The 11898-nt window shown below is 38.8% G+C and overlaps 1 protein-coding gene across 1 annotated transcript; it reads right to left on the bottom strand.

Annotated features, from left to right (window-relative positions):
• Nucleotides 1-7805: 7805 nt before the first annotated feature.
• Nucleotides 7806-11898, bottom strand: LOC113468722. Its single transcript, XM_026825832.1, has 3 exons — nucleotides 11667-11898; nucleotides 10328-10432; nucleotides 7806-7865 (listed from the first exon to the last, which is right to left on the bottom strand). The coding sequence occupies exons 1-3, from the start codon at nucleotides 11879-11881 to the stop codon at nucleotides 7826-7828; spliced, it is 360 nt and encodes a 119-aa protein (XP_026681633.1). The 5' UTR covers nucleotides 11882-11898; the 3' UTR covers nucleotides 7806-7825.

Raw genomic sequence — 11898 nt, 5'->3', positions numbered from 1 at the left:
TCACTTTTCTCGACGGACCGAACGCACGTTGGACTACGTATACTTCGCATGCGCAATCTATACTGAAGTTCTACGCCAGTTCTGGGACCCCAACCAGTTCTTCGCCTGAGAATTCTGAGTTCTTTACCACCGAAATCATAGTACTTTGATTTCTCCTCTCTCTTTCAATCGGTGTGACGTCATATCAAGGTAAAGAAGTAAGAGTGTTTCTGAACTGAAGTGAATGAGCGGAGCCGTTCGGTTCTTCTGGACTGTATTTGTACCTGTCGTTGTTGAGCTTAAGAGTGTCTTTGTTACTACTCACAGGACTAAAGATGTACTATTCTCAGTCAGTGTCGCGTTACGTTGGTTGTTGTTGTTGTTGTTGTTGTTGTAGCTGCACCGAAGGGGGTTGATGATCTCTAGCCATTGTTACTTGGTACCACCGAAATCATAGTACTTTGATTTCTCCTCTCTCTTTCAATCGGTGTGACGTCATATCAAGGTAAAGAAGTAAGAGTGTTTCTGAGCTGAAGTGAATGAGCGGAGCCGTTCAGTTCTTCTTGACTGTATTTGTACCTGTCGTTGTTGAGCTTAAGAGTGTCTATGTTACTACTCACAGGACTAAAGATGTACTATTCTCAGTCAGTGTAGCGTCACGTTGGTTGTTGTTATAGCTGCACCGAAGGGGGTTGATGATCTCTAGCCATTGTTACATGGTCCGTCCCGAACCGCAATCAACCCATCATGAGGACCTGTGCTTTTCCTTTGAAGCATGATGAACCCTTTGTAACCTCCAGCTAGTTGGTTAGGGTTTGGTTTAACGTTTATGTAGACATTTCAATCTTCCTCCTCCAATCCAAGGAAAACAGCCAATTCCAGGGGGTTTTTCCAGAGTGCCAAGGGATCTAATGTGAGGTTTGATTCGTCAGCGTGTAGATATGGGTGGTAAAGTAAAGACTCTGAGATTTTCTTCACCGCAATAAAGTCTCCTTTATGTGGACTCTCAGGATACGGGTTCACACTCTAAAAACACGACAAACCTCCGATAGTATCTTCCAGATTTTGTTCCGAGCTTCCGAGAGAAATATTCACAATAATCAGCCTGAAAAACCTCAGAGTGAAATATACTTCGTGCAACACAGGGAAACTTTTTTGTACAGCATTTTGCATACTCTCTGAGATATACGGCGTCATTTGCGCGTGTAATGCATGTTGCTTTTCCCTGGGTTTCACGAGTGCATCTCATGGAGTAATCCATATTGCGTTTGACACAGTAACACGGCTGCAATATAACAGATTAGGAAAAAATGTTACGTTCAGAGTCTTAATAATCGGGCTATCGCCCCAGTTGTTCTTTCCAAGTAAGCCACCTTCAGTGATCTGAATGGTCTTTTCTAACCCTATTTCTGTGGCCATATCCAATCAGCTACTGCATCAGAGTGGACAGTGGATGCTTCCTGATATCACCTTCTGATATCCCGATATTTTGTGGTCCGGGGAAAGCTTCCTTAATGTTTACAGATGTTTCATTTATATGGTATGTTTTGGTCTCATTTTATTTACCACATGTGTCTAAAGAAAGACCTTCTTACCCACAATATCCGAGATATCTAATTTCGAAACCTTACAGTCTTTCATCCTGAGAAATCTTCCACATTACATATTACATTGATTAAATTATGTGAACAGTATAATACAAATCTTCTATGTTTACATTAATAAATTTTATTGTTATTCAATCATAATATTTGTAATTGAAAATCCAGTTTCAGAATCTGATATGTGCGGGCGGGTACCTTTGCTTTCTCCAAAATTCCAAAATGTTCCTGTCACACACAGAACACGACATCGATGTTAAGATTTTTCACTGGTACGATAGTAAATTTCCTGACAATGAATAGCGGAGCGTAGAAGTAATAGTACCTATTGTTTGCCTTCCTGATTTTGATTTTCGTTCTAATTAAACGCGACTACTTACATTAGTCTCAAAACCAAAGCTCCGGGTTAGAAATTGGTCCGGAAAAATTCTTGGGGCTCTTAGTGCTTTCTCCAAAATGTTCCTGTCACACACGGAACACGACATCGATGTTCAGATTTTTCACTGGTACGATAGTAAATTTCCTGACAATGTATAGCGGAGCCTAGACATAATAGTATTGTTTGCCTTCCTGATTTTGATTTTCGTTCTAATTAAAGGCGACTACTTACTGCTTACATCAGTCTCAAAACCAAAGCTCCGGGTTAGAAATTGGTCCGGAAAAATTCTTGGAGCTCTTAGAACTTGGGCTAACAGTTGTCTTCTTTGACGATAAAAAAAATGCGACTAAAAGGAATTTTGCAATGTCGAAGTTCATCGGGAGAACGTTTCAACAATAAACAACAATCATTTCAACATGCCTGAAATGAAAGAAATATTTCAACTCCAAGATCCTGAAGTTAAATCAAAAGACAACATTGAAAAAGCAGCGTGCAATATGTCTTCGGGGAACCATCCTAAAATCTGCCCCAGATATGTCGTCATTTTGATTTGATAAGAGAAATAATACTCTCGACGGCTATTCATTGAAAATCTCAAAGTACTCAACAAATCTCACCGCTCCATCATGAGAACCAGAGAGATTATCCGGTAGAGATGATAGAAATGAGATTAGGAAATCTGATAGCCTTTTCTCTGTTCAAATAAAAAGATGCCGCAAATGTTTTTTTGTTTTTGAGGAAACCGATAAACCACGGCTTTGTATGAGGAGAGGGAACAGAAGATCAAGATACCGCCGACCTTTGAGGATCCGTACAGGTAAAATAGTAATTAAAGGAGGAGAGGGAACAGAAGATCAAGATACCGCCGACCTTTGAGGATCCGTACAGGTAAAATAGTAATTAAATTTTGATCTATTTTTAACGCTTGGGTATTGTAGGCTACATTTGGACCTAACATGATGAGACATGAGACCTAATGGCTAATGGAGTAATTAAATTTTGATCTATTTTTAATGCTTGGGTATTGTAGGCTACATTTGGACCTAACATGATGAGACCTAATGGCTAATGGTCCCAGCCGACAACTAGATAAATAACTGAACAGTGTGGCATGTTAGTCTGGTCTTGTTTGGTAGAGATTTACCATGTAGGCATTCATAGGTTTAGATGCACATTACTGATATGATGACGATACGTCTGTTATTGGTGAGTTAGGAGAAAAGGTTAGTGTTCATCATCTGACGAAGTGTTGAAAGCATTCCGCCATATTCTCGTCTTACCACAATAATATTGATGGAGAGTCGAGAGTCCTTCGAATCAAAAGTTGCTCAACTTTTTTCCCACCGTGATGTCACAAAACTTTGCAGTTCTAGCGGTATGTGTGGAATGTAATCTTGTGAAAAAAAAATGATTCATGAACAGTTTTCTCTGTTTTGTCATTGTGAAATTTGATCTAGTCATCATTTGAATGGTCAACAGTCATTCCTATATTAAGGACATTTGGACACTAAGGGTATAGTCAGTTTCTTTGAGAAATACCCATATTATTATTTACTTTGGTACTTTCAAATTTGTAGACAACTAGATAAATAACTGAACAGTGTGGCATGTTAGTCTGGTCTTGTTTGGTAGAGATTTACCATGTAGGCATTCATAGGTTTAGAGGCAAGTTCTCTATTCTTTCCAATTGTTTTGACCAGTAGTTACTTTTTCCATGATTCAGTAACTGGATAAAACGGATGAATATCAAGCAGGTTAGGTAGCCTACTTTGTAGAAAAGAAATCCTTAAAAAATATGTAAATACCAACTGAGTTTATAGAAATACCAACAGACAACCAACTTCTTCACCCATAAAATACATGAAACCTTGTTTAGACTGCTGGTGTGAAGGGACTTGTGAGTCTTGTTCGAGCAGGATAAACAGGGTATATTCTACTCTTTCCTCTATTACAAATTCTCAGTACGACACCCATTGCTTTTATCTCATCCGCTCAGTACGACAACCGTACGACGCAGTCAGTAATTAAATTTTGATCTATTTTTAATGCTTGGGTATTGTAGGCTACATTTGGACCTAACATGATGAGACCTAATGGCTAATGGTCCTAGCCCAGCACTCAGATCGTACATAACATCCATTCATAGAGCAATATCTTCTGATCTTCTAACTCAAAGGGACAAAATTAATTTAAAATAAAGAATCAAAGTTGAAGTATACCGTGCTTAATCCTGATTGAAATTGAGTAATAATAACCACAATTCCACACAACACACATAAATTTAGTTACTTCTTCCGGGTCCACATAAACATAAAATGCTCAACCTTCTGATTGGAACGGAACAATAAATAATTTCAGCTATACCCACCAAATAACGCAAGTAACAAATAGTCACCAGCTTCCTCCGGACCAAAACCCAACAACTCTCTCCCACAAGTCCCACACGGCTTATCACAACAAACACCAAACTACTGACCAGATTGCGGCTTCAGAATCAGCTTGGGTGGCCAGAAGGTACTTGGATCGAGCCCCCTACTGGTCAACAGTTGTAAACACGACTACATTACTCATCCTCACACTTCAATATTTTATTTATCTGATTTTTATTCAGGATGGGAAGTTCGAGATGGTTGTAGAGGTTGTGGTTCCGGGGGCAAGATGGGCCTGGTTTGAAGCTTTTAGAAGGGTTTCACTGTTTCAGACATTAGTTCTGTTATTTTCTTTCTTTTTGTTTCCTTCTTGTGCTGGCACGTAAAATAGTGGTAACTCAAGGCCGATGCATAGATTTCAATTAAAACGTAGCCCAGTGGCCATGTACACATGCTAGTACGCAGCAGATCCGTGTTCAATTCCTGGCATTTTTTCGCATTTTTTTTCCTTCCCACATAACCGGAATTTACTATTTAAATCTCAGCTGCCCATGATCACCATTCCGTCTTGTACAGATGGTAAGAATCGCAACAAATTCTTTTTGTTTCCTTCTTGTGCTGGCACGTAAAATAGTGGTAACTCAAGGCCGATGCATAGATTTCAATTAAAACGTAGCCCAGTGGTCATCTACACATGCTACACACGCAGCAGATCCGGGTTCAATTCCTGGCTTTTTTTCGCAATTTTTTTCCTTCCCACATAACCGGAATTTACTATTTAAATCTCAGCTGCCCATGATCACCATTCCGTCTGGTACAGATGGTAAGAATAGCAACAAACTTGGAGTTAAAGCTCATAAAAAGAAGCTGTCCATAATATTTACAGTGAAATATTGCACACACAGGCCTTCATATTGTAAAACAATATTTTTTTATCGATTAACTTCTAGTACGTACGTCCACCTATCCTGACATTTTTTTCGCAATTTTTTTCCTTCCCACATAACCGGAATTTACTATTTAAATCTCAGCTGCCCATGATCACCATTCCGTCTGGTACAGATGGTAAGAATAGCAACAAACTTGGAGTTAAAGCTCGTAAAAAGAAGCTGTCCATAATATTTACAGTGAAATATTGCACACACAGGCCTTCATATTGTAAAACAATATTTTTTATCGATTAACTTCTAGTACGTACGTCCACCTATAAAGAACAGAGAACTTCGTAGCAAAGCACAGGTTACATCAAGTTCAAATTATTGCGCATTATGAAGGTAAGTAATAAAATAAAGTCACCAGGCCACAGAGGTCCCACTGAGTCCCAACATAAAACAATATGAGATCCTAGCGTGGTAACAATGTAGTCTGACAGTCTACGGGTCGCAGGTTGAGTGACTTTGTATTTGTAGACACTTGGGTGACTGGTTGTTGATCATAAAAATTTGCTGTGGACTCCTCTCTCTCTCCTCAATGCCTGTCGAGAAAAAGTTACTGTAAAAGTTGGCTCACTACAGATCTGTCGACCAAGACGAATAGGACTGAGTCTAAGACCATCAGCCCATGGCGTTAGCTACGCCACTACGATGATAACATTACCAGAACTTTTCAATGCCTTTATTGGGTTCTTTCCAACCCTGAGTGCAGAATAACAACAAGACCAGAACTTTTCAATACTTCAATGGGTTCCAACCACCCTGAATGCAGAATGGCGCAGACCAAAGGAAGTTCCCAGTAATCAATTAGACATGCAGACATCCCAGAACTTGAAATCACGATGTCCTCAATGAATAGGGACCCATAAACATTTGTCTCATTAAGAATATTATCATAAATAAGACTTACACTTCCAGTCCGCTCTCTATACTCAATTGAGAGAGCTTAAAGCTCTAAGCAGATTAGAACCTGTACTGACAATCGCCTTTCACCCCCGACCCCCAAAAAAACCCCTTTTTTTCCGGGGGCTTTTTTTTTTTTTTTTTTTTTTTTTTTTTGTCTTATTAAAAACACTTCAATTTTGTTCTTTGCTAAATTTGGACGGAAAATGTGCTGCGGTGCCAAAAATTTATTTGTTTCATTTGGAAGTATTTCTTTAAATTATACGATTCTTTGCAAATGGTCCTTCTCCTTAGTAGTCTTTTTTTTATTTGTCTTTTTCTTTTGGAAAATTTCTTCGGTATGTGTCTTATTAAAAACACTTCAATTTTGTTCTTTGCTAAATTTGGACGGAAAATGTGCTGCGGTGCCAAAAATTTATTTGTTTCATTTGAAAGTATTTCTTTAAATTATACGATTCTTTGCAAATGGTCCTTCCTATCCAAAAGTAGTCTTTTTCTTTTGGATTTGTCTTTTTCTTTTGGAAAATTTCTTCGGTATTAGTCAAAAACAAACGACGAAATGGTCCAGAGCTGTACTACACAATTTATATCACTCAATTATAAAGCTACAAGCTACATACATATCTGCTAAAATCGGTATTAGTCAAAAACAAACGACGAAATGGTCCAGAGCTGTACTACACAATTTATATCACTCAATTATAAAGCTACAAGCTACATATCTGCTAAACAGACCAATCTGTGGCATGATTTATTTCAGCACACTCGGAGTTTTTGTCAGACGAAAGTTGTGTTGTCTGGATGTCTGGCAAGTTTGCTCACGAGACAATGTCTCAGAATAATGTCTTGCCTATAATAGATACGGTGTTATAGAGTCCTATAGGTACACCTATATGTGTTTTATCAGTAGATACTTCTGCAGAGGTGTGGCCGTAGATGTGGAAGTTATGGATCATCAGAGTACCAGAGCTTTTATATGGCTCGAGCAGCTTTTATGTTTATATAGCTATCTATATTTTTATTAATGTCTCGCGAGTAAGTGTGAGCATTACTTTTTTTAATAAATAATAAATATGGGTACTTAAATATACAGGATGGTCAAGACTCGAGGTCCTTTATTTTCTGTAAAAAAATATGTAAGACGTAAGTAACATCTGTAACAAGTACGTAGACAGTTTTCTGCGTAAAAATTAATTTCATTACCATCCCAAATTTTTCATTTAATCATAAACATGCTTAAAGAATAAAAGGCCATTAAACAAATTTTGATCCATCTTGTCACATACAGGACTTTTATCAATTTCCGTGTTCTGAAACCACCCTGTACATTTGTACATAGATATGTATTGTTATTGTTCGGTACACACATTCAGTGCAGTGGCGTAGTGACTTACCTCCTTCAAAGTCTCCAAAGACAACGAGAGTTCCAAGGCACTAATCACAATCATCCTCCATTGTCTTGAGCCATGTTCCACTGAGTGTTCAGCAGAAGTTTGGATACCAAAGCCAAAGCCCGCGCCAGCGCCTTTCCAAACACAACGAGAGTTCCAAGGCACTAATCACAATCATCCTCCATTGTCTTGAGCCATGTTCCACTGAGTGTTCAGCAGAAGTGTGGATACCAAAGCCCGCGCCAGCGCGCCTGTGTCTTCCAGTTGTACGTTAGTTGGGGAGATTTCTTTGACATTTGGAGATTTTTGAGCTATGGAGAGAAAAAATATAAATGAGAGGACAGTTTTAATAGACCAAATAACCGAAGCCCTGGAACAAATGGCCCTAAATGCCTGAGACTTTACTTCGACTTGGGATTCAAATTAACCAATCAGAACACACTTAAATCAACTTCAATCCCAAAGTGTGACCCGGACATACCTAGATGGGAAAAAAAGTATCCAATTTGTTTCTTCCGTCAAGTTCTATTCAGGGATCCTACATGAGTATGTTTGCACAATGTCTGATTGTATGGGTGTATGTGAGTTTTGAATACAATATCGCATCTCTAACACACATCTCGCCTGTATTATGCCTTCTTATTATGCAAAACATATTCGCGTATGTCACGGACAGAGGGGTGAAAATATGCCACGGTGATGAATTCACATTTTCGACTGGAACTGGATCATGATAAGAAATTTCAGTCCGATTTAAAGCTCGCTAATTGGTTGCAAGAATGCTGTGTTGCCGAGAGCGTTTGGAGTAAAGTAAAGGTCATTTTCTCTTATAGCACGCCCATAGCTTGTTCAGAACAACACAACTGCACAAAGTCAATATGGCAACACGTTAAAAAAGATCTGGACATCTAATCTTTAATCTCTCGTTTACCCTCGTAATCTCTCGTTCTACCCAATCCCTAAATTGAATTTTCTGGATGCATGCATTAGTTATTTAAAACAAATTCTGCTATATCTACATACCTTTAGGTTGGGCCCATTTCGCTTGTTGCAGTCCGTATTTCGCCTTTGTGCTCGACGGCCCTAAATGCCTGAGACTTTACTTCGACTTGGGATTCAAATTAACCAATCAGAACACACTTAAATCAACTTCAATCCCAAAGTGTGGCCCGGACATACCTAGATGGGAAAAAAAGAATCCAATTTGTTTCTTCCGTCAAGTTTCACGCGTCGCCACTGTTGAGCTTCTACCTATGGAAAATAGTTATGTCCCACTGTAATGAGCTTTATGAAGTCAAGAATTTAGACTGCAAAAGTTTATGTAAACTATATTGCCATCATATTGCTGGATCTGTGCCATAAATATTTGCAATAATCATACACGCTACCGGCTTGTCTGAAAGTTTAGCAACAGCTTCAGTAGCCTAAATTTAACCGAAACGGTGATACAAAACATACTAGGTACCTTGGTTGACATGTATTCAACCCTTCAACTGATATCTCGCCCTAAATCCAGGTCGCAGGGTTTCCACACTATTCCATCTTGGGCTTGCCTCTTCATCTTCTGCCTAATAATCGAGCAATGCGGGCTAAGAATACCAAAAATGTTTAAGTAGAGATGGGACCACCACCACCTCACATGGTTAAATGCTTGTATCAAATCAATAAAATGTATTCAAGTTTATCAAAGTATCTTTTGATACCTATTGCTTCCAATGAATTGTGTGTACACGGTCACAAATGTTCCATAGCACTTTCCAGATGTAATAATCATAATAATTTGACAAATTGGTAAAAATAAATCTTATGTAATGGAAAAAAAAGTTAATTTCACAAATATTTTTAAACAATGCCTGTTTCCGAACTTGGCAAACCACGTATGGGATAAAACTATAAATATTTATCTCACTGACCATAACATAACTATGAATTTCAATTTGAAAGCCTGGGTGGTGAGATCTTACCTGCTCCGAAGTGTCTTCGCTTCAACATGACTGGTATAGATATCTCGAGAGCATATGATGTGGTCTGTGGCCTGTGCTGGAATTCAGAGACATTTTTTGCGTCATCATTTGAGGCGGGATTTCCGAGAGAAACTTGACTTCTGATTGTGGACATGAAATTTAACACCTTCTGGATGAACATGGATGTTTCTATAGGTGGAACCTGGAACAGAAAATGTAGACAAATTAATTTCAATTTGAAAGCCTGGGTGGTGAGATCTTACCTGCTCCGAAGTGTCTTCGCTTCAACATGACTGGTATAGATATCTCGAGAGCGTATGATGTGGTCTGTGCTGGAATTCAGAGACATTTTTTGCGTCATCATTTGAGGCGGGATTTCCGAGAGAAACTTGACTTCTGGTTGTGGACATATTTCCCATGTCCTCTTTCCTTTTCCTCCACATGAAATTTAACACCTTCTGGATGAAGATGGATGTTTTTATAGGTGGAACCTAAAACAAAATGTAGACAAATAGTAAGGCAGGTTTCCAAGGGTACTAGCATTGAATTTGGTAGACAAACTTTCAAGTTTTAGAAATCTCCAAATTTCTTAATAAAATAATGAGGGAGGAAACATAAACAAGCAAACTAACAAACAAAACAATGAGTCCGTGGTCCCACTTCCACACACTTTACAAACCCCTTCATATTGCTGGATCTGTGCCATAAATATTTGCAATAATCATACACGCTACCGGCTTGTCTGAAAGTTTAGCAACAGCTTCAGTAGCCCAAGTCCGAAACCGAAATTGTGATGTAAAACATACTACCTTGATTGACCTGTCTCCAATATCGCCCTAAATGCAGGTAGCAGAGTTTCCAGTTTCCACACTATTCCATCTTGGGTTTGCCTCTTCTTCTGCATGGCCGTCTGCCTAATAATCAAGCAATCAAAAACACCAAGCAAGTGCTGAGACCACCACAAGTACACACATTGTTAAATGCTTGTATCAAATCAATAGAATTTATTCAAGTTTATCAAAGGATCTTTCGATATCCACTGTTTCCAATTAATTGTCTGTATACGGTCACAAATGTTTGATAGCACTTTCCAGATTTAATAATCATAATATTATGGATTTCACGCCAGGGTGACGTCAGGTCTTCCTAACACTTGGTTAGAATAAAGGGAGGGAGGGAATTGAGGGAGGGAATGGGAGGTAAGCATAGGGAGGGATTTCTAGGAAGAAAGGTGTTCATTATTTTCACACACATCATTCAAAGCTTACAAGATTTTAGGTAGGTATATTTTCCATTCTCTGGTGCTTTTGCGCCCAAATCTAAACTGGTATCCCATTTTGCTACTTACCAATATGTTTTTCATTTCCTTTTTGCAAAGTGGTTAGATGTTAGATCTCTTTCATTTCCTCCTTGTAAGATGGTTAAAGTTTCATGGTGAACGTGGGTTTTCCTTCGTACCTAGAAGGTATAGTGCCTCTCGTTCTCCATCGAGTGCCTCTTGTACTCCATCTGTAAAACATATACGAAAGTATTTACTGAATCTGCAAAGCTATAAACTTAATCTAGACTTTTCCTCTCTCGACAAATGCAAGTTCCCGGCCATGAAAGTTCCCAGTTCTGAAAGGTGAGTTTTGTGTTTTTTTGTTCTGAATAGATTTCACGCCAGGGTGACGTCAGGTCTTCCTAACACTTGGTTAGAATAAAGGGAGGGAGGGAATTGAGGGAGGGAATGGGAGGTAAGGATAGGGAGGGATTTTTAGGAAGAAAGGTGTTCATTATTTTCACACACATCATTCAAAGCTTACAAGATTTCTCTTCATACAGGAGGTTGTGCAGACAAGGATGGATTATGAATAGTTGTACGACTACTAAACTATTGTGTCAGAGAAATGTGAAACTCAAAGAAGCCCTTCCTTGGTGGGTAAAACACCAATGGGCCCAAAAAAGACCAATGTCCTTTAAAGTTGAAACTTTAAATCAAATTTCATCAAAATTGGACTAACCCTTCGGCAATAATGGTCTGAAGACAAAACAAACTGGATGCAAAAGGACTCGAACGAAACCACGCAATCAACTATAAATATTTATCTCACTGACCATAACATAACTATGAATTTCAATTTGAAAGCCTGGGTGGTGAAATCTTACCTGCTCCGAAGTGTCTTCGCTTCAACATGACTGGTATAGATATCTCGAGTTCTCGAGAGCGTATGATGTGGTCTGTGCTGGAATTCAGAGACATTTTTTGCGTCATCATTTGAGGCGGGATTTCTGAGAGAAACTTGAGTTCTGGTTGTGGGCATATTTCCCATGTCCTCTTTCCTTTTCCTCCACATGAAATTTAACACCTTCTGGATGAACATGGATGTTTCTATAGGTG

This window comes from Diaphorina citri, unplaced genomic scaffold (genome assembly GCF_000475195.1).
Source record: "Diaphorina citri unplaced genomic scaffold, Diaci psyllid genome assembly version 1.1 scaffold823, whole genome shotgun sequence".
Classification (NCBI taxonomy): Eukaryota; Metazoa; Arthropoda; class Insecta; order Hemiptera; family Psyllidae; genus Diaphorina; species Diaphorina citri.
The sequence above is the reverse complement of the archived record's forward strand: the minus strand, read 5'-3'. Positions and strand labels throughout refer to the sequence as shown.

Excerpts from the sequence above, each read along its gene's own strand:
- LOC113468722 (XM_026825832.1), bottom strand. The coding sequence starts at position 11,881 with ATGTTCATCCAGAAGGTGTTAAATTTCATGTGGAGGAAAAGGAAAGAG. Across the intron at positions 10,433-11,666 it reads GCGAAGACACTTCGGAGCAG|GCAGACGGCCATGCAGAAGA; the intron begins GTAAGATTTCAC and ends CTTGATTATTAG. Across the intron at positions 7,866-10,327 it reads TTGGAGACAGGTCAATCAAG|CTCAAAAATCTCCAAATGTC; the intron begins GTAGTATGTTTT and ends TTCTCTCCATAG.